This window comes from Passer domesticus, chromosome 3 (genome assembly GCF_036417665.1).
Source record: "Passer domesticus isolate bPasDom1 chromosome 3, bPasDom1.hap1, whole genome shotgun sequence".
Taxonomy (NCBI): Eukaryota; Metazoa; Chordata; class Aves; order Passeriformes; family Passeridae; genus Passer; species Passer domesticus.
In genome coordinates this window covers 31,047,052-31,070,528 of record NC_087476.1, presented here as the reverse complement: position 1 = coordinate 31,070,528, position 23,477 = coordinate 31,047,052, and the positions used below count along the sequence as shown (strand labels likewise).

The 23,477-nt window shown below is 37.2% G+C and overlaps 1 protein-coding gene and 1 long non-coding RNA gene across 3 annotated transcripts in view; both read right to left on the bottom strand.

Annotated features, from left to right (window-relative positions):
* The window catches only part of CD109 (CD109 molecule), an 85,628-nt gene that overhangs the window by 23,158 nt on the left and 38,993 nt on the right, over positions 1 to 23,477 (bottom strand). For both annotated transcript variants that reach the window (XM_064412414.1, XM_064412413.1), the window contains 18 exons: positions 20,070 to 20,109; positions 19,503 to 19,587; positions 17,077 to 17,173; positions 15,914 to 16,049; positions 14,968 to 15,077; positions 13,023 to 13,262; positions 12,600 to 12,701; positions 12,447 to 12,509; positions 10,857 to 11,033; positions 9,854 to 10,006; positions 9,039 to 9,113; positions 8,545 to 8,605; positions 7,893 to 8,028; positions 7,019 to 7,136; positions 4,163 to 4,276; positions 3,741 to 3,959; positions 2,911 to 3,055; positions 2,014 to 2,190 (listed from right to left, as the gene is read on the bottom strand). In XM_064412414.1, coding sequence (XP_064268484.1) covers positions 2,014 to 2,190; positions 2,911 to 3,055; positions 3,741 to 3,959; positions 4,163 to 4,276; positions 7,019 to 7,136; positions 7,893 to 8,028; positions 8,545 to 8,605; positions 9,039 to 9,113; positions 9,854 to 10,006; positions 10,857 to 11,033; positions 12,447 to 12,509; positions 12,600 to 12,701; positions 13,023 to 13,262; positions 14,968 to 15,077; positions 15,914 to 16,049; positions 17,077 to 17,173; positions 19,503 to 19,587; positions 20,070 to 20,109 — 2,248 coding nt within the window. The remainder of the gene's footprint in view (positions 1 to 2,013; positions 2,191 to 2,910; positions 3,056 to 3,740; positions 3,960 to 4,162; positions 4,277 to 7,018; positions 7,137 to 7,892; positions 8,029 to 8,544; positions 8,606 to 9,038; positions 9,114 to 9,853; positions 10,007 to 10,856; positions 11,034 to 12,446; positions 12,510 to 12,599; positions 12,702 to 13,022; positions 13,263 to 14,967; positions 15,078 to 15,913; positions 16,050 to 17,076; positions 17,174 to 19,502; positions 19,588 to 20,069; positions 20,110 to 23,477) is intronic.
* LOC135296273 (uncharacterized) overlaps positions 1 to 23,477 on the bottom strand; it is a 200,414-nt gene that overhangs the window by 138,107 nt on the left and 38,830 nt on the right. The window lies entirely within an intron of this gene.

Below are 23,477 nucleotides of genomic sequence, written 5' to 3'. Positions count from 1 at the left end.
GCTGGAGGCTCCCGCGAACCGCCGCGCTTGGTCCAGCGGGCGCTCAGTCACACGTGAAAAACGATACGCCAAACGTCAACACACGGAAGGAAAAGAAGGATCCTATTATGAAGATGTCCACTGATATTCTCAGAGGGCTGGCTGGAACCCAAGAGATGTAGGAGGCTCACTGAAAAGAGCTCACAAGGCTGAAAGAGGAATGCATCAGGATGGAAAGGACTTCAGAAAGATGTGGAAGACTAAAGGATCTCACCTTTTACACAGCTTGGAAATTCTGCTCAAAATCTTTACCTCTTTGGGTCTAACAAAAAAACTTTTAGACCAACCAGTTTTTTTTAATTTCAGAAAAAGTGATTTAAAGAAGGGATTTGTCATTACCACAATTAAGAAATGTGCTTAAAAGGCAACTTTTCTTTGGGTTTGCCTTTGTTCTAAGTAAATAAAACTGCTAAAAGAAAGAGCATACAGCAGTGTCTGCTAGCTATATGATCCCTTCTTCTCATAAGTATTTAGCCATAAATGAATTGTATTTACTTCAGATTCTGAGGTTACTTTTTTAAATACTTGGTGAATTATGACATGTGAAATAGCCTGTTTTCAATTAAACTTCACAACAATCCTTTCAAAAACTGAGTCTATAAAAATTACATCTTAAGCTAAAGTTAATTTCAACTTGAAGATTACACTTGAAAAAATAATCAGTGCAACAACAGAAAACAATTGTTAAAATAAAGCAAAAAAAGCCAGAATATTTTTAGATTGTGGTTCTTTTCTATGTTAAGGTTACAAATATTTCAGCATATCTAATGTTTTGGCACCTACAGTGTTAAAAACACATACCTCATTTCAGAGCCTTAGAACAAAGTTAAGAACACAATACAATCTGTATGTAAGTGACATTTAAGCCTGTAATTTTCATTTGCTTTGAAATAACTTTAAAAAATCCACTATTGGAAAACTTCAGAAAACTATGGTACCAAAGCTCAGTCTTATAAGAGTGACAGATTGCTTACAAACTTCAGAGTAGCTGTTTACATAACACATCTCTTCCTCCCCACTGTACTTTTCAACTAAACCATGTAGTAGGAAGGGTTTAAAAAAAAATTCATTTAACTGCTTTGACAGAAAATTGGAATCCTGATGAAAGGCAAATTTATTTTGAGCTATGCCTTTTCCAGGGGAAATGTCAACAACTTTAAAAAATCAAATAAAAAAGACTTAGAGTGAGTAAACAAGAATTGAAAATGTCATCACGATGCCTTAGTAGGGGTGTAGCTCACACGGGGCTGGTGTCACTGCTCTCTGAGAAGCAGGCTCAGCATGGAGACTGACTCATGGCGAGTGTGGGACACCACAGTCAGACACTGTCTGATCCAAAAGCCAGAGTGCAACTGTGGTCTCCAAACTTTGTGATGTTCTGGAGTATCTCCTGATTCAAATATGTAACAATTTCCAACTAAAATTTTCCAGCTTTTGATTTCTAGCACGGAGTTCACTTCTGACCAAGCCTGAAATTTGTGTGGGCAAAAAAGCCAGCTATGAGATCAAATGCCACTCCTTGAGCTCCACAAGGACATGTCAGGTCAGGATGTGTCACTGAAGATGTGGGCTGAACATGGTTCACTCTGCTCACTGATTCATTTTCAACTGCTGTGCTTCAGGCAGAGATCAGAAATGTTTGCTCACATGTGGTTTTATCAAACGAGAAGTAATAACCATCTAGGAAATCCATGTGACTTACCTTCTAAAATGCATTTCCCAGATGAAAAAAAGCATTTATACAAAACCAACAATTTTTTTTCTGAGAAAACTTGCCCTTGTAAACAAAATAATTTGCTCTCTAATTATATCAACTCAGAATGAAGAGGAAGAAAATTAAAAAAGTGGGTTTCTCTTCCAGTTCTCATGACACAAACTGCGCAATATTACTAACACCAGATGCAGAGTCACAGAGATCTTTTTTACTAGGAAAAGCTCTTAAAAATCTGCCATCCTTATTTTATGCATACAGACCTTTTCTCATAAACGATACTGCTCTTGATCTAATATCCTCTCTCAGCTGCCTGGTTTTAGTCAAGTATTGCAAAATATAAACATTCGGAGCAAAATTGATCATATTCTGTTCACCACAGCCATAAGGCATCTTAATCAATGATGACAAACCGTTGATAGAAGGCCCCAGTAAATCACCTGAAAGATAAAATTCAACCAAAATAAACTAAAGCTTGCTACAAATAAATGCGCATCTCATATATAAAGGGTGTTATAATCTAAATTGGGAGAAAATATGATACATTGGGAACGTTTCTACTAAACATCTCTAAGCACACAGAAAAGATACTTCATCTATTTCATCTACTTCAGTACTTTATGCTCACTTATGCAGCTCCCTACAGACCCTTCCAACTACAGAGTAATTTCAAAGAGTTACCATTAAAAAAAACAAACCAAAAAAATCCCAAACCAAACAAACACAACCCCACATAACCAAAATCTATTTAATCCAGGAAAATGTTTCACTAGCAGTATGCATTTGAAACTTCATTTATTCCTTCTCTCACCTACAGTTATCAAAGCCTAGGTGTCACAATAAACAACAGTTAGTCACATTATAGGAATCATTCTGCAGACAGAGTAATTAGAATTGTACACTAGCAAACTTCGCAGAACCTTCCTGACCAAAATCTAACCCTCTAACTCTGAAAATACCTTTAGAAACACCATTTTGGCATAAATTAAATAAATTAAAGGAATAGAACACTCCATCCATAAGGTCTCCCAATGTTTAGCATAATGCATAATGGTAAATTACTGTGACTTAAAGATTCAACCTATTTACATTGCAGTCAAATAAAAATTAACGCCTTAATTAATTCCCTAATGATAGAAACAGAGTAAGTTAATTCTTACCAACAGCAGTGACCTGCACTCTCTCACTGCCACTTACAACATCAGAAGGAAAAGTGAATTCCAAAGTTTTTGACACTGTTTGTCGTTTATTCCCAGTCAAATCCAAAAGGACTGTCTGAGAATATGTCTGTTCCAGTCCTTCAGCCTATAAAAATAAAGACAGGGATTCTGAGTATCCTTCTGTAGTTGATCCTGCCCTGAGCAGGAAGGTCATGCTACTCCCTTGCAGCCTCACCCATTGTTTGGTTCTATGATCTTAAGCTTCTACTGCAGGATGAGATACACAAATGTCTGCCACCTTCCACTGAAATGGAGCCTAACAGGAATCAGACTTAGAAATCCAAACCTAGGCAAGTCTTATCAGTGTCTGGTTTACCAGAAAGTCTGGAAGCTAAAATTCCACCTGCACCAAAATACAGAAATATTAATCTAAAATAGGCCTGAATGAAAGGCAGATGTATGGCAAAATCAATTGCATTTATCTGAAACAATCGCCAGGTCCCCTCTGCACAGGTTGTTAAATTAGCTGCAGCACCAGGGGTTCAGTGATACACAAACAGCTTTCACCTTGCTTTCAAGAAGCATTGGACAAACTATCTGTAGTAGAACAGATCTATGGGTTCATTCCTGGAAGGGGAATCTAAAGAATTTTAAAGGACTTTTAAAAATTTGTTTTATAAGAAGTATTTTCTACTTAAAGCCACCTGACCCCAAACCAACCAAGCAGAGCAAGAGGCAACAAGTACACTGGTTTGCCTTTTTGCTGCACTATGTAGCCTGGTTTTGGGAACAATTTACTTCAGGGATAAGGCAAGCTGCAGACTGTTTACCTTGACTATAACTTTCTGGATAACAGCATCAGAAGCAGCAGATGATATTGCTGTCACTTTGACAGGAATCTCTCCCAGCTGTTTTGGCTTGATTGGGAATTGAACCGTTTTCCCATCTTCACTTGGTACAGATATAGATTGTTCATTCGCTGTAGCATTTATTTCATTGGATGTTAGAATAATTTCAAAAGCATCATTCACATCCAGGATCACAGTAACCTGTAAATACAGTAACATTTGCAATACAAAGTGTTAATTTTGAAAAGGTGCTTTTATAAGCTGCCACCTGTTTTGTGTATAGGGACATAGGTCTGCCCTCTGAAGAAAATACACCAGTTCTCACAAAGAAAGACATAGTCTCCACCAGTGATGAAAACCCTGCAATATCTAGTAAAATTCAAAGATAAAGAGATTGTTGTTACCTCAGCTTCTTCTTTCAAATAATTAAAGATGTTCACTTCCAGAATGAACTGCTCTCCTCTGATGACAGAGTATGGAAGGTTCAGGAAAATGAAAAAAGGCTGAAAAACTTCTAGCTGCAAAAGAAAATCAGTCATGAACTCTTACAACCAGAGACTAGAAAGAAAATTATTATACAACATGTCTTCCAATCACTTTTAAATTCAATGACAGAGTAATGTTTAGCTGTACTCTACAGCTGACAAAACATACTACTGCAGAGTTGAAACAGGAGGAGAAGGTGCTTCTGGTCATTAGTACCTTTAGAGACACCGTTCAGATGAGAGCTGCCAACAGCTGTGACAGAGCAGTCTCAACAGAGGCAATTGAATTTGGACTATGAGTCTATCATCTGACAAGTCTGGAAGCTGTGCTCTGTCCTCAGCTCTCACTAAGGTAATTGAATTGCTCTGAATACACAAGTGATGGATCAATGTCAGCTGACCTATCTTCATGTCAATACACCAGTAACTAAATAACTGCCTCACCCAAATTTTGCAACTAAACAACACCTTACAATGTTTGGGGTTTTTTAAATTTAGTAAAATTAATCTTAACGTAACTTCTTTAGTTATACTTCTAAAAATACATACTATATTAATTAAAATATAAACTGCAGAAGTATACCAACAAGCAGTTCTTTTATCTGTGAACAGAGTTTTGGAATAAATCTTGCCTCTAAGAAGTCAATGGTAAGGTCTTATCAAGCTGAACGGGATCAAAATTTCACTGTTTTTGAACATCTGTACAATAAGAATGGCTGAGACATACTATCGATTATTATCAAAATGTCAACTAAAAAGAATTTTAATTCAGTTTGCATTTAAAAACATCTTCCAAGCATTTAGAGTTTCAGAAACAAAAATTCTTCCACTTTTTTTCTAGTTAGCAAATATTCCAATACTTTCTCAAAAAAAAAAAAAGAAGTCATTTGCTAAAGCTCTCAGTCATAAACTTTAGATATTAAACATTGCAGAAGTTCTGATGGAGACTTAGGTTAGTTCATAGTAAAGGTTTTCCATATGTACCTTTTTCTTCGTTGTTTTTGTTTTACTTTTCTTTAAAACTAAAGTTTTACACTCAGGAATGTGCCAGTATATTACAAAAATACAACTGAGTAAAATTACTGACACTCTGTGTAAGAGAAGTCAAAATAAAACCATGATGCAAAGCAGTACATGACATAAAGCACACAGATGTCATTTATTTCCCCCATTACATTTTTCATGTCTTTCTTTTGCTTGCCTCTCTGTATGGTACTGATTAACATGTTTCAGCCATATGGAACTCTAAGCACAACCTAAATGTCCCAACAATAGTGAATACTGAATAGTGCATGGGGGTGATTATAGCTACGCTATTATCTCAACATCTGTTCTACTTGGAGCCTCCTCACATTTGAGGATGAGAGGCCAAGTGTGTATTTCCTTACAGTTTTAATCAGAAAACTATTCCTCTTTCTGTCCCATCTCTGCCAAGCCAAGTGAAAGAAACAAGAATCAAGATTCCAGTCTCAAAGAAGCCTTAGCCTCAAAATCCAGATTGAGCTCCAAATTCTGCAGTGGAGTTTAGATCAGGATGTTCAAAGCACAAGCTCTGTGTCTGGTATAGCAGCCAACTATGAAATCTGGACCTAGATCTCAGCTTGGATCTCAAAAATTGCCCCTCTCCAAGAATTTGAGGGCATGAGAACTTAAATGGGTAAGTTGGCTGTCTTCAGGCTATGCTGACACTAGCCCAGGAAACAAGATGGAAATCTACAGCCCACTTCCACAGACTCAACCTTTCTAAACTCAGGTATGGAAGTGGAGTTGTCTCTGACAGGAACATAGTTTCTCTAGGAACTTCACATAATGAATGGACAGATTCTTCTGTGTATGTAAAATACTAACTAAATGAGACTTCAGAATTAATTCATATTTTAAACAGGCTAAACACTTCTCTAAGTAGTGGTTTCATTGAATACAGTATGATCCTAGGACAACTGTACTTGTACACTGGGAATCTCCAGTTAGAGATCTAACCTGAGGGCTGCTAAATTTAGCTTAAATTGCTGAATTCCTCAAACACTTGGAAGCAAGAAAAGAGCCTCAGGACATAGGAATTTGGGAGCAACAGGACTCTCACCCCATGCCAGCTCTCAGTGTCCACGCTGCTCCTCAAGCTAAGTCATCCAAAACTCAGCACCTATTACAGCTCACAGAATGTGTTGGGAGGCACCTCTGGATGACATTTAGTCCAAGCTCCCTGCAAGTTTACCTAGAGCAGGTTGTACCTGTTTTTACTCTAGGACTTTTGACAGATCAATTTAGCCTTAAATCAACCCTCTTGTTCTCGCTCCTGGGGTAAGCATTAGCCGTAAGTGTTAGCAGAACCGCAGACAAATTCCTCTCACATCCCAGCCATCCCTCCCCTGCCAGTCTGTGCAAACCTCACTGCGTGAATTACCAGCTCATGGACTGCTCTCTGGGCAGAGCCAAGAAAACACGGAACACTGTTCCCAAAGAGTCATTCTGCCTTCCAACATACAAAGATTCTGAAATGGGCACATCCTGGAATTTAACAAAAAAAAAACCTCTCCAACAGAAACAGGTATCCAAATACCTGTTTGGAGTCTTAGATATTCATATGAGCAGGAAGGGAAGGTAGATCAAATATCGTGTATGTTTTCAGTGATGTTTTCTCTACAGCTTGAACACACACAGCCTCTCAATCTCTTCATTAGTACAAGGAGATACTACTGTTAGAACTAAATTAAAGTCCAGCAAGAACCTGCAGTGTAACCAGCCCTATAGGAGAACTCTCTAGTGAGATGGTACCTCCACCGGAGCAGTCGTCACTCCGAGCCCGCCGCTTTCAGAGACCACAAAAGCACTGGCTACCCACGATGTGATGGTGTCAGGTACAATGGCATCCACTGTGGTTTCTGTGTCAGATCTGAGGGCAGAAGGGGAGAGCAGACTTCCAAAACCATCCATTTGCACACATTATTAAGTGGACATATATATTTAAAATGCTGGAAAAATTAAGTCCAAATTCCAGGAAAGAAAAGTTGCTCATTATCCATTTTTCTTTTTCTAGCCATTTAGAAATACCGTGATGGAATCAAAATTATTTTAAAATTTTTAATTATTTTAAATTACATTAATTGAAGGCAATTACACTGGATCACATCGCATGCAATCCACTGTTACAGGTCCTTTAAAACAATCCCAGGTGATGGTTGCTTCCTGAACTTCTCAACTGTAAAAGAGTACAAGACTTGTTCTTCACGACACAGGTCAGATTTCACCATCACTTGACAGTTGCATCTATTCACTTAATTAGGTGCAGATAGCAAGAGATTTCCCTTTCTGGACTAATCACCCATATTTTTATATACTGTAGAGAAAAAGGCTAGGTCACCCTATCCATTATCTCCCCATTTGTAAAAGTAAGAGTTTATTCCTTTTGTCTTCAGGTCTTTTATCTAACTTCTATTGAAACACCTAGGCCTTCAGCCAGGCATAATCCTCTCTTGTGCAGTTGGAGATGGAAAAAATGAGGAGTTGTACAATCTCACTTGTGGCCTCTAGGTGGTAGTAGAATATAAATCTACATTTTTAAAGCAGTGTTCTTCAGCACTGGTGTAGAATGCCACTGAAACAAAAAAAATTGTTTTCTTTATGTTTTCCTTCTGCTTCTAACTTTTACCTTGTTTTAGTGTCAGTCCAAAGCCAAGTCTCTGGAAAATGTGTCCTCACATAGAGATTGCTGAAATCAGGAGGTCCATTTTTAGATACCGGCATATCATCACCAAAACCATCCTCTATAGGTATCATTCCACCATCTACAAAATAAAAAATACTGTCCTACTCCAAAGTCTATATTTAGAAAGCACAAATAAATACAGTTAAGAAAAGTCAAATTAATATATTGTTTGGAGTCTAATCTATAGCTTTGTTACATATGGTATGACTACTCCGGGACACTAGGAACTTTTTTATTTTAAGAATAAAAAAGTTTCACATAAATTTCTACATGGCCTCTGCAGAGTGTGGATGAAACTGATGTAATTTGGCTACACATGACAAACCACTGCCATATATATCAACTGGAGCTGCAAACGAAAACTCCACTCATCCTCAGGATTTCAGGGGTAATGTCACTGCAGTGAAAAAGGAAAATTTCTGAAATGCTGATCGTATGAATTTTGTATATCTTCAAACTTAGAAATGGTAATGATTTTCAAAGCTGGATGCAACCTGTATGCAGCACAGTAAGAAGACATAATAGGGGCCCTATGCCATGGACCTCCTTCCCCACTCAGTAAATTGGATTTGGCTTCATTTATTGTATTACTTACAAAGAAAATGTTCCTTATCCTCCTCAAGAACTGCATCAGTTGATACCCAAAGGCTGCATTTCTGGATAAAATTTATACAGTATATCTCAATACAGGACATTCAGGACATCAACAGTGCTTATCTATTTTCTTTTTCTCTTCTTTCTTTTTAGGTAAATAAAGTCATAAAGCAAGCATAAAACTAAAGTAAATAATATACACAAACCTAAAAAAATGAGATAATATGAATCTGAATATTGCCATAATGACTGAAAACTTTTTGAAGTGAAGACTATATCAGGCATAAAGCAACCTGTATTTATGGACTTATAAATATGGCATTCAGAGTATTACATATTGACAAGACTCACAATTTGAAACTCATATAAGCCATGAAAACATTACATTGTCTATAGTTGCAAAAGTTAGAAAGTTCACTTTTTTCTAGCAAGTGACATTTGAATCACTAAGCAGTAAAAAAAACCAACAGCCTAGAATTACGAAAACCCCAGTACCTGAAATACACCAAAAGAACCTCTGACCAGGGGGAAATACTGCACTGTGCTGTATAAATTGAGCTCATGGAGGACCTAAGGAAAAAAAACAAACAAAAAAAAATCATCCACAGACTGAATGCCAACTCATATTTTAAGAACTTTCACTGTTGCTATTTCATACAGCTGTACCACGAGCTATAGGTTGCTTAGCTCCCATGCCAAAAAGGAAATAATCTCTGACATGATGAAGGGGGTTAGGTTGTAGTGGTTTTATGATTAATGGAAGAGTGACCAAGACTGTATATAAGCCTGGAATAAAGCCTACAGCCCATTGATATTTTATGGCACTTAGGCTATGTCCTTTGAGCACTTTAGGAATGATATATATTGTAATCTCTTTCAAATTGTAAATGCAGTAGAGCTTCTGCAACCAAAGGTAATTTAAACATATGAATAATTTATTCTGCCCTCCCAATTAAGAAAAAAAATCTTTATTTTATATTATTAATTTTAAATAGCACAAAGAACAAATCATTAGGAGTTTTTTTCTGACATTGTCTTTTCTGAAAGAAGAAACAGCCAAGTCTTAACAATTTATCAGGTGAAGAACAATGAAGTATTGATAGGAATTGGAAATTCTGTGCCTATTACCTTTTAAGCCTTACAGTTTCTGTCACTCATGTAGCTTGTGAAAGTAAAATAAATTGCTTAATTACCAGCTAAAAATCACACTCAGAAAACATGACTTGTTCAGCATATAATCTGTAACATTTCCACAAACATATATCTTTCATACACACAATAATGAGAACCTCCTTTTCCCACATACTTACAGATTCTTCTGTTATGTCACTACCTTCTCCCAGAAGCTTTGCACTTTTATCAACAACTGAAAGTCCAATTACTGATCCTGGCTGTGTTGTACTGATTTTAAGGGAGACTTTCTCAGATGGCTTGGCCTTATCTTTGCTCCAAGAGATTTTAATCTAGAAAAAAGTGACACACAGCACTGATTTAAATTCTACCATGATATTTACAGCTGTTAACAACTCCCAGGAAATAGGTTTTTGAGATTATTTGGCTATAATTAAGACCCTGGATTTGCTTTTCCTGGAACTTTTGGGATGCTGGAGACCTCTGAGAGTCTTTTTCCTAGGACTTTTGGTAACTTGGATAATCATGAGGCAAATTGAGACATTTTTCACGTAGCAGGACAAACAGGCTCCCAACTGATTTCTGGTTGTAAGTGCTAAAGTCTCCAGAGCAGAGAAAGAATTTGAATGCATCCAGCCATTGGAAGGGTTTTTTATTTGCACAAAGGACCAAATCTCATCTGGTAAGCAAGCTGGAAAAATCAATTCAGTGATGCAATAGGCATTTCCCCACTGTTCTTCAAACTTTTCTGAGTTCCAGTATGGATATTCACATGAAGCACAAACACTGGTCACAATGTGACAATTGCCTGGCTAGAACAAGATCATTATAAACTTCTGCAATTATGTAAAAGTTAACATAATGATACCTTGTCACCATATTGGCCAGAGTAACCTTTGGCTCAGTAATTGACAAACCACCAAAAACACGAGGAGATGCTGTGCATCTGTTTGTGTGGAAAACACAGCACCAGTAGAACAGACTTTCAAATATGCAAAAACTGGACCCTAATTATACTGGTATCATTAAAAGTCTTTCTAAAGACTTGCACAAACTTCAGGTTAGATCCTCAATGAAAATTTTTTATGTTTACAATCCTATGATCTAAAAGAAAATTTTTTTAAGCTACCACACAACACCCAGACAAAACCATGGTCTCAGATTCAAGTTCAATACAATTACCTTGTCATCCAAAGCAGGCTGGATGGGGACAGTGAGGGCATCATTTACAACCACTCCAAACTCATCTACGTAGAATACAAGTATAGATATCAAAGGAGCCCAGGAATTTTCTGCTGTTAAAGTGAATGTTTTTGTAGATTTTGTGCCAAAAGCCATAATTTGTTCTTTAGATAATACCTGAAAGAGAAAAAAAAAATCAAACACTCAAACTGTTGGTATCCTCAATATATCATCAGCAATTGCTTCTACAAGTAGCTGCTAAAGAAGAGACACATAGCTGTGATTTATTATTTTTTCTACTAACTGGTAGGCCAGTTTTCTGAAAATGGGCATGGTATCTGATGTAATATTTAAATAATATATTTTTTCCCATGTTTTAATTGCCGTATCACTATGGACAAGTAAAGAACTACACCAAGTGCACACATATGATGTGAGAACATAAATATACAACAGTATTAGGATTGGCTCATGTGGGTTATCTGTAACAGCATTTGAGTTCGGATCAGGCACATAGTTTTAAAAGCAAACCTCCAGAACACCCCTACTTAGAACACTTGGTTTGCCTCACGGAGAGTATGAACTGGGGTCTAGTAATGTGCTCCAGTTAAAAGCAGACATTCATTTTCACAGATCAGATTAGACCTAGTCTGGAGCTACTCCTAATACCTGGATTTCAATTGTTTCACTCTAAGTTTTTTCCTACTGGATCATACACTTACTAATGAAGACAGGGAGATGAAGGGCACTTCCCTGCCTTTGGTTGCATGGACCCGATTTATTTTAAACCTTCTAGAGAGTGTTTCTATTTTAGAAAGTGTATATATAAATGCCCAAAGTTTACATGGTTTTCCTGATTCAGTTTACTGTTAAAGTCTGTGAAAGAAAAAGAATCCTAGCTACCATGGTCACTAAGATGCAGACTGAAAAAGTCAGGCATGTGTAAAGGATGGGAAACTTACCATAGTATATATAATAAATCTTTCTGATCCTTCAAGATACAGTAGAGCAGCTGAGCAATTAAGCCACTACCCAAGACATTTATTTAAAATGCTTCCTATGAATCTTCCTTGTTAACAATGCCCCTCTGTCCACTCAACCATCTGTTTCCTCAGCAGGCAGCTCTTTTCCCCTGCACCCACAGGCTCAGCCTGACACTCCTGAATCTGCAGACAGGATCCACCAGGCCCCTGCTTCCATCTGCATGACCTGCTGACAAAGCCACAGTTTGGGCTGCTCCTGGGACATCCTTGTCCCTTGTGCCATTGCAGATGCTCTGCACAGTCAGACACAGTATTGCTCTCACAGTTGTGCCTTGTCTCACATCTGCAAGCAGAGACAACCCAACACCCAGGTCAGAGAAGAACTTCCTTACAGTGCCAGGGGCATACTCCTAAGGTAGAATAATAGAGTTCTCTTTCAAAAAGGACCTTCCTAGTGGAAAGGAAGGTTTTGGGCCTTCTCTTCCACAAAGCACAATTAAAAAATGCCAAACCTCAAATGTTTAATCACATTCCACTCACTGAAGTATTTATCAAGTTGGTTAAAGGTCACCTTGGATTGTCCCCATATGCAAAGCCTGTAACTTACCAGATAGTGATACTCTCTCACTGGCTTGTTGCTTGCAATGCTCAGCTCAAAAGGCTTCCCAGCCTAGGAAAAGCACACCATTCATATGGATGAGTATGGAAAAACCATAAATAACTAGGCTTTAATTGAGGCAAGTTTTGTCTCAGACTGTACCTTTATATCCTGGCTCTTTGTTTTAACCTGGAGATAAGTCTGACTGGGGGAGCTGAACACATCATAAACACCTATGTCAGTCTTACTGCTGAGGAACTCCGCCTGCGAGACAGTGCAAAAAAACCTCTTAACAAAACATCAAAATCTGTGGTGTTCATTTATGTGCTTACAAGAGCATGGCAGCCTTAGCAAAGTCCACTTTATACTTTGGGTATCTGGGGTTATTTCCTTTGATATCATGGTGCAATTATTAAATGCAATTATTTGACAGGATCTGTAACTTTCTTTCCAGCTGTAACATGAAGTAACAAAAATATCAACAGGTAACATGTCAGCTGTTGCAGATAACAGTGCTCATCACTGATCCCAGCCCAGGCAGTTTAGTGTGTCAACACTCCAAAGCAACATGCTACAAAGCAGTACCTGAACTCTCAGAGTTTTGGTATCAGACAGGATTGGAAACTCAACATCAATTACTCCATTTGCTGGAACTGTGTAGTTCAGCATATGGACTGTCAGATTTCTCTCTTCTGTTGCCTCATTTTCCAAATGAGAAAGTGAAGAGTGATGGAAAAGCAGGTCTGACTCTTGTGCAGTGATTGTTACAAGATTCTGCCTCTCTTCAGCTGTCAGCTGGCTGCTATCAGAACGTGACACCTTTAGCTAAACAAAAAAAGAAAACACTCATCAAACCCACCAAACAGGGTAAAGCTAAAATGCACAACACATGTAACAATGTATTTGCACTCACATCACATTAAAAAAATAATGCATCCTTAGATTTCTCATAAATTGATAGCTTTATTTCTGTTCCCTAGTAAGCACTGCAAGTAGGCAAGTCAGGCAAGAACAAAATTATTCATAACTCCAGGGAATAAAAAAAGAGTAAAAGCAAAGTAGATGGAACTGAAAGGAGACGTTGCATTTCAGCTCTCCCAATTACTCTTCTATTTGAAAATGTTTGTCTCAAGTAAATTATACATATCCTACCTACAGTCTGAATACCTAATTTTGTCACTTGTATTTCACCATCACAAGTAAGGGAAATCTAACATTTACATAATGTGGGAAAATGAGTCAGATGAGCAGAGATGGTGCTGAGTCAGATGTTTTTATTAATAAATCAAAAGAGTTAAAGACTGAAACCAGGCCCAAAACTGACAATGTGCTTCTTCATTCCATCATACATCAATCAGCACTACACATTAAAACCTTCATGCCCACATTCAAGCAGATTTCCATGCAGTAAAATCATTCTTATTCTGCATTATACACTACCAAAAAATGAACTTTTATATTTAAATGCACTGCACTAATATTTCCTTTTTCAGTCCATAGATGTCACTGCATTACCACTCCTCCTCAGCCACGATTTCCCTGTTCTCTTTCTGAAGAGTATGTGCTCTTCATGTAAGATCTCCACTTTTTAGCAACAGCAGCACTGTTCATTCACACTTCTTTGGCAGCACAACTGAAACTTTCCTGTCTGCCAGCTGCAAGAATTGACAGATGCTTCAGCTATCTCTCACTCAGTTCATCTTTGGAAGAGGACTAAAAAACAGGTGGATTCAAACTGGGATGCTGGCAAAGAAAATGGAAAGCACAAAAACCAAAAGCCCAAATGATCAGGCTACCATAAAGCTACGTCTTGAGCCAATGCACTTTGGAAGAGTATATTCAGCCTAAATTACTGCTATTTAGGTCACATTTCTATGCAGTAAAGGCTCAAGAATTGTAAAATTGACTCCCCTTTTCAAGCTAAATGCAGTGATACAATATGCAACCTCTGCAAAATGTAGAAATAGTGAATGCAGATGAAAGACAGAATGAAGAACATAAAATATTTCTATGAGTGGACTGCAGCTGGCATGAAAAAGACAGGACAGAAGGCAGAAACAACACTTTCACTTGAAAGCAATGTGGTTTGATGAGTTTTAACTGAGTTATGTAAAAGCTGTTTAAATATACAAATTCACTTTATAAAGTATATAGTTGTATGTGTGTATGTGTTTATATATATAGTTAGTTAGATATACAAATACTATAAAGAGTTTTGAAAGTTAATAACTAATTTATTGTTTCAAAGCACAGTCAAAAAAAAGCTAGGGAAGATTTCTCTTCCATAAGAATGCTGATAAATTATACACAAATATATCCTACCAAGATTACAGCATTCCCTGCCACTTTACCCTTTTCAAGAGCAAATGCCTCCAAGTTTAGTATTTGCTGATATGCATTGTGAAAAAAAGAGAGAATTTGAAAAGAAATCTGTAAACTACACATAAAAATGCAAGGCAAACTTTGCTATCTAAACATAGAGAAGTCACATTTGTTTATCCACAGATGATAATCAGACAAAACAACTTACAGTAGCGATGAAGTTCAGAGAAGGCTTTATAACTCTAGTGTAGTCCAGAAATTCAATAAAATAGTCACTTTGCTTTGGAAATATGATGGTACTTGAATTTTGGGAGATTCCTGTTGAATAATTGTAGGTGTTTAGACAACATGCATTTAACACATATATTACTTTAGCAGTGATACAATGTACTGCCCATGACTTGGAAATAATTCTATCACATTTTTCACCATTTCCACTCCTATCATTCTTCATCCTTCTAGCTGAGCATCAGTATAAAGGTGGTATATACACTGGAACTGCCTGCTACAATGCAATATAAGATATATCACAAGGGGCTTCACTCACACAGACTATGTCAGAAGGACACAAGGAAGAAATTCATTAAATCCCTAATCATCTAGCTTCACCTTGCTGGGGTTTCTACAGCAAGTCTGTAATGAAACCTAGTTTCTGGTACATGCATACATTTTATACACATGATTTTTTTTTTCTAATGTGGAAGGTACGGTGGAACAGGAACAAAAAGCCCTCAGTTTGCAAATCAGTCCACCTAGAAGAGGCTAGACTGTGGACAAGCTAGGACCAGGGAACTCTTTCTAATAATGTGGCTTACAAATACACAACGTCAGGCAAGTTTATGATTAATGTTGAGTTTGTAAAATTCAGGCTAATGCTAGAAATTCTTTGTGCCTGCTCTCCTCATCAAAAATGATCAGTCACTGATTTTAAGCTCCTATCAGAATGTGTTTCTTGGTTATTTAATAAATCATTTAGCACAGTACTGAGTTAACAGCTGGTTAAACTATTAAATTTCCAGGCAAGAAACATTTAGATAATATTGAATGTGGATGTGCTGACATCAGTACATGATATGTTTCCAGAGCTCCAACGTCTTCAACACAGCAGTAAGGCACTCTGGATTTCTGTCAGAAGAGCTCCCACAGCCACATACCTGTGAGTGACTCAGTCACCACCGCGATCATTTCTATCGGCTCTGTGAAATCGCTGTCAGCTTGGTGCCACAGCTGCTCAGCATTCAAGTTCTGCAACATCAGCTTGTTACAGGTTACATTCACGGACCCATTTATCTGCAAGGTAGGAAAAAATAACTCTTGAGACAGAAAAGCCAAGGACACCTTTCTGTCTACTGTAGCTTATTTCTGGTTAAGTCCTCTAGCTCTCTCCACATACAAGTTTTGCAGTGCAAACAACAGAAAATTATGAACCCTGACCCTTTATTTTTGTGCTGTCAGCAACCATTTTTATTAAATCCAGTAGAAGTTCACTACTTTTTTAGAGGCAAGAATGCTTTATGGAAAAGTTACTTTTTTTTCCCTAATTTCTACATGGCTAGCACAGTGGGACCCAAGCTTTGCAGAAAAATACAATGAACATGTTCCTGCCTGAGGAGAGGGGTATACCCTATTCAGCATCTGAGTTCAGAGTTTCTGTAGATTAAGTGCTGCTGAAGACACTGAAGTCAGACAGCGGCTGAAGTGAGCAAACAGAAAATTACAGTCATTTCATGTAGCAAAAATTTAACCTTTTTTAACAGTCCACATCTTAAAAGTAAAATGTTCAATTTTGCAACAAGAGTGCAACAAATCTATCACCTCTTTTAAGAGGTTTTCAATCACCTCTTCAGACTGAAACTGTGTGTCTTTCTAAATTTCATGCTTCAGGTTACAATTAGTGCAGTAGCTCAAATGTAATTGCTGGCAATTAGTAGGCAAAATGGTTTATACCAGGCTAGAGCTCCACCCAGACAACCGGAGCGTTCTCCTCCAGCCTTGTGACACAAAGCTCAGTGTGCAGGGGCAGACATAGGGCCAAGGAGCCCTATTCCTGAGCATGGGTCCTACAGCACCTATGCAGCTCCTGGAAAATCTTTCTACCTGGGTAAGTTGGTACACTCCAAAATAATCTCTAGGTACAAGTAAATGGAGCACAGGTGCCAAGTATCATTCCCAACAAGCAGTCTAAATGTAGATGCTTTAGACTGGAAATTAAAGAGAGTTTAACTCTCTCCAGCTGAACTCAGCACTCAGAAATTATTCCAAGCATCATTTAACCCACAACAGGACACAGACTTAAAGAAAATAAGAGAAGACTCACCTCCATTGTTGTTGTTATATTTCTCTTGTTTGTCCAGTAAGAAACAGAAAGACAAGTGACTGTTACAGTTCCCTTTACTGGCTTTCCATATGTGTACCTGAAACACATCAGGCAAAGTCAAACAACACACCACCCTCCAGGACCTGGGCTTCTGAAGAGCTCTCAAGGCAAAAGATCCTACTAAAATCTTATTCTCTGGCCTCAGACATGGGCAGAACACATTTCTACTTTGAAATGTGGAGTTCACCATACTGAAACCAGTTTGGAAACACTAAAGCTGGAAGCCCAAAACCTGGAGAAGACACACAGTGCTGCCCTTTCCACTACACAAGCTCTACAAACCTATTAAAATTACTATGGGCTGTATGATGTACAAAAGTTAAGTCTACTAAGCTAAAAGCAAGTTATTGAACAGAACACTCATGTACCATCATAACTAATATGCAGTAGAGTTACAATGGGATGTGGGAAGCGTAAGCATTTTGCTTACCAAATACTGCTAAAACAAAAGTGGATATCTCCAGATACTGTAGTTTTAATATAATAACTATTACTATTTATTTAGTAATCACAGTCTGAAGAAATCATTGCAAATAATGTCCAGCTGTGGCAAATCTGAAAACTGTAACATACTCCCTTCTTAGGATGACTGTAGCAACCTGCAGTCACTGAGCAGCAACAAAATAAAATTTTGTATAAATGTTTCCAAGTTATACTTAAGAGAAACCTCAACATTATCACACTGAGACAGAGAAGTGAAGGAGGGGAGGAATGACATGAGGACTGACAGGACACCTAAAATCATTCTAGTCCTCAGCAGTAATCATGCAGGTGTGGTAACTTTAAAGTACTTTAAGTCACTATGCAGCCACTTAAGTAATCAAAGCTGAAAAGGAGAAAGAAAGAAAAATCAAACAGCATAGTTACAGGAACAACTCTGATAACACTGTCTGGCATTTAAACTCAGTCTAAGCAGACCTCATTATTAATTACAATAATAAGCTGCCATTAACTTTGAAATTATACTGCCATTGGGCAGCATCCCTGTACTTAACCTGATCTAATAGCACTCCAGAAAAGAAAATGGGCTTTATGACATCTACAAGTTGTATAAAGAGGCATTATGTCTCTAAAAAACAGTCATCAGGAATCAAGTCATTCTCTATAAATAATTAGGATGCATCAGTAAAACTCTGTCACTGCTGGGATTCAACCTCAGATTGTTCACTGGCATCTAAGTATGAATTTATTGCAGCAAACAGGTACCCTTTCAAACACCTTATCAGTATACCAAATGAAAGGGACAAGTGTCCTGGGGAAGACCAAATCAGCTTAAGAAATCAAACATTAGCTGGCATATAATGGATTCCAAAAGCAAAGTAGAATGGGGGAAAAAATCAAGGTAAACTTTTTTTAAATTGCCCCTTAGGAGATTCACAGAATCACAGAATGGTTTGAGATGCAAGGGATCTTAAGGATCATACAGTTCTAACCCCTTTACCATGTACAAGGATGCCACCCACTAGATGAGGGTGCTCAGAGCTCCATCCAACCCAGCACTGACAGTTTGTAATATCAGGTTGCATGGACCCTACAGAAAGAAGTGTTTTCTCAAAGTTCAAACATTTAATTTAAATAGCCTGCTAAACAATGATTTCTGCATTTCACTTGTAAACTGAATGCTTCTTCAGAAGGTATGTATTTCAAGTCATTAGATAACCTACAAAAGACCCTTTATTTTAGTCTTCTTGGATGGATCTATCAGGTATCTCTATCTGGCTCTCATCTTCAAAAATAAAATTAATCTCCGAGATTAATGCATAGTAACTTTTTGTCTAGATGTTTGCTTAGCTGAAAAATAAAATATTTACACAGGAGTCTACACTGAAGCCTCTTCTGAATTTCTCAAGAGCTTTTAATTCTTTACCTATTTACACCTATAGGCATTTTGATACAAGAAACCTATGCTTGAAATCTGCAATGCTGATTTATTGGAACAAGGAAGATGTTCATACAAGTTTGCCTAATTTTCCAAGTTATCTAATAAAATACATCTACTGTACCTACAGATCTTAACATGGTAAATTGGAGAGTACCATAAAAGAACATAAGTAACATAAGAACAAAAAAAAAAAACATCAAAATACATATTACAAGCAAGAAACTTAAGAAATTTTCAAATAAGGTAGCTGAAAATGTATAGCTATAGTCTGGAACTATGTTTACAAGACCAAAAGAACTTACTAGAAGTCTGAAAAATCTACAGAATCTTGTTACAACAAAATCCAGTAACTAGAAACAGATACTAGCCAACTAATTTTGAATAGATGGGACTTAATTAGCATTCTATTTTTTACTTTGACATTAGAGAACCACAATAAGTTTCTTAAGAGTAAGGGTGACAAGAGTATCAGTGATTTACTTACTTTGCAGAGACAACACCAGTTACATCTTCATCTCTCAAAGAGTAGTATAAGGGTGTTGTTATCATTACATCAAATTTTGGTAAAACTAAAAAAAAGTACAAGAAGCATTAAATTCACAGAAGGAAAATTTCTTTAAGTAACAAGGGTAGAACGTGTCATTTGATAAAGACTACTAGTTTCTAAGTTTCCTAATAAAAGGTATGATGTATTTTTAAGCCAATTGCCAGACTATGAGTTTTTGTTGAAAGGAGAAAAAGGCATCATAAAAACAGCCAACATATAAGCTTGAGTCTGAAATACAGATATTTAGCTTATTCAGCCTTCATCAGCAAGCTTCATCAGCAAGCTTCACAACCAAATACTATAAAGATATTTTGGGAGCATTAACACTACCAAAGATAAACAGGGCAGCTCATAAGATTTGATTTTTTGTCAGTCTCAGAGAAGCCAAAGATTTGGAAGTTAAACTTTCTGTGAGTATTTAAAATGTTCATGCCAGACAAAGGAAGCCAGTATAAATTAATGGAGAATCACTACCGATTTTGGTCACTACTAAGTAACACTTACCATATTCCATCACTTTAAATCTTTGATAATGAACTTGACCCTATTGAAAAAAAAAATATGAGAAAACATATACAGTTGTGGTTACATTAGTAAATTTCACATACCTTCTTGGCCAAATCCCACCCATATTCAAGGTAAACTACAATTTATGACATGGTGTGATTTCAAATCATGGCTCAATCACTATCAGCTCCTGTAGAGACCAGTAGTACATATTTACAGAACAGAGGGACACAGAAGTTCATGTGAAGCAGACTCTGAGTATTTATCATGAACAGCTCATACAGCTTCCAGTCTGCAGACATTTACCTACATATGCTTGGTTTCTGTATTAAAAAAAATTGAATACCTGAGCTAGCTAGCATAAAACTACCTAGCACAAGTAGTCACAGTCATCATAATAAAACATGACTGACATACCAGCACCGTCTTTGCTAGCACATCTTAAATTAACTTGTACAAACAAGAAGCTCCTATAGAGTCTATCTAGTGGACAAGACTATTTCTAAACCTTGTATAATCTTATGATTCTACATTTACTCAAAAGGTGGCTGCAGTTTTGTTACAGTCCACAGCTATACTTACTTCAGCAGAGATACCCTTGTGTTGTATCTCAGCTATTTGTTACTTAAAATCAAGGAAAGAAATCAAGGAACTACATAATGCGCTGTTACTTGTGTTCTCTTCTATTTTCTTAATTTTCTAAATTTTTCACTTATTTCCTCCAGGAGGGAAAAGAAAAATGGATACGGATAACCAATTTTCAGGTGGAATCAAGATGCATCAGATAGGAATGACTGTAGCAAGAGAGGATAAACTGAGAACTCCTATAGTAAAAACCCTAGGACCAGGACCTAAAATGGAAACAATTATAAACTTTTGTTACCTGATCAACAACTTTGCAAGCACCTCAGACCAAACCTTTTACATATCTCTATTTACGTACCTCCTAGCAAAATACTCCTATCAAAGTAAAAATCAGATTGCTGCTAATGTGATAATTGAATCACAAAATTGATCACCAAAATAACTGACATATTTATATTCCTAGGTTTGAAAATATACATGCAGATTTAGCTATTTTAACAAGTGCAAATCATAATATTTGCAAGGCAAAATGCTACAGCATGGACATGCATAAATCAGTCCACAATCAAATTACTCTCAGGTAGTCTTAGGAACATGTATTTTAGGGAAATATCCTGCAGTGAATTCATCTCATATCTTGTTCCCTGTACTGATTTTATTTCCAATACCAAGTATCTAATGTATTTGCCATAAAGCAAACCCTGAACAAAATGTTACCCCAGACAGCACTGTTAAAAACCATCTGCCTTGAATATAAAATATTGTTTCCCATTATCTTAGAAGTAAAAATAAAAATGTTTTAAAGTACAATTAAAATCTAAGATAAGTGTATGTAGTAGAAAACAGATTAAAGTGAGACTAGTACTCCTTCCTGCATCTTCTCTAAAATGACAAAGCTTTGTGACAGAAATTAAGTCGTGCTTGATAGTTCAGGGAAAGGAAAATACCCTAACTTGGTCATCTTGATGATGTGAATACCAAGCCAGATTTTCCACTGACATTTTTTAGCCAAGCTGGTCTGAAGTAGGACAAGTAACAGCACTTCAACCACTCAATCATTTTAGTTCATTAGGGCAAGGCTGTCTGTCTGGCATATTGTTCAAATATACTGAAGTGGAAGTTGTTAAACCAGTTTCCAGCAACAGTAGCTTTTGAGACAAGCAGTTAGTCAGTTATATATGCACAACCCAAGAGAGATGTTTAGAGGTTTTCTTTAAGATCGGAAAACACCATGCCTGCTCCATTTTTTCCAGAGCTGCTTCATTCTAGTACGGGTTTTGTCTTCCATGCCTTCCCCTGCTTCTTAACTACACTCACCCTTCCAGACTAACAACATTTTGCTCTAAATCAGCATTTCTTAAACTGCAGAACACCTTCTGCATTCTGTGCCAATGGCCCAGAGTAAGAGAACAGTGGCAAAGAGATCCATAGAAGTGCTCTGAGATGATGAGGATGAGCCTTTCTGCAGGGGAGCCTTAGATGCTGTGTATCCTGACATCCAAGAATCCCTAACAACTACAGTCTAGATTCTGCTCTGCTGTTATGAACTGTCATGTTTTAATTCATTGGGTCTGATCCAATGAAAGTGAGGTCACAGGAACCATTCCCCACAGATTTTTTTTTCTTCTTCAGCAACTGAAAGTCCCTGAAATTAATCTGGTCTGGGTCCATTTTCTTATTTGTTTCTTACATTGACATGCATTGCTGTTAGAGCACAGGGAAAGACTCTGGGTGTGGTCCAGGGCTTTGCCTTGGAAAAGCACAGTGCTGGCACCAGCTGCACTCCTGGGGCTACCTCATTGTCTCACAGGCCCTGTCAGGAGCACTCATCTGCCTTGGCTGTGCAGCTAAATAAAACAGATTTTTGTCTAGACAGAACTAACAGAAGCACTTCATGATCACTTCCATGCTTTGTTTTCACATGCAAGAAACAAACACCAAAATGAAATTCTGTTCAAATTCAATAGCGCCATCTCCAGAAATTAGTCAGGGTCCCACCAGTGTCATCACTATTTTTTACTGAATATCTGTTGTACATTTGCAAACTACTGAATACTTAGGCAATGCCAAAGGCTTTATGTACAGTCTGATTTTGAAGAAGTGTGACACATTTTTTAAGCAATTATATATACAACATTAAACTTAACCCATCAAATGTGAAATCCATAACTGATCTAGCATAAAACATGACAGAATTCGCTGTGGCTACACTGCAACATATATTAAACCTCAAAAGCTAAAAAATTCAACATGGAAAGTATATAATCATTCCCAGTTGATTCTGAAAGTTTGCTTTATAGCTGAAGTTTTAAAAAAATGTAATACTCTTAAAAATGTTTTGGAAAGCTCTTGTTGCACCTGAAACATTACTACTCTTCAATATCTGATCATAAATTTGTCCATAACAACTTCCATAAATTAGATTATAAAATGTCGTTTAACCAGAAACAACTTCTAGTTGGAGGTGCATGCTACAAAAACTCAGCAACTAGAAGTCTTTCAGCAACAGGAAATAGAAGATATCCAACCAAAATACAAGGTAGAGACTTGGAAACCAGACCGTAATTACTCTGTCTTGAGTTTTCCTGGAACAGCTGTGCTAACACCTGAACTTTTATTAAAAATACTACAGGATGTTCAACAGCAGCAAGCAGCCAAAACCTGATTTAAAACAGAATTCATAGGAAGCACTTCCAAAAATCAAGACTCAGTACACTTAGAAACTGATCTGTAATCACGAGAAGGGAAAACGTCATTTAATCAGTTAACAATTCTTTAAAGACAAGAGGGAAACTGAGAAAGAAAGGCTGGCTATTTAAC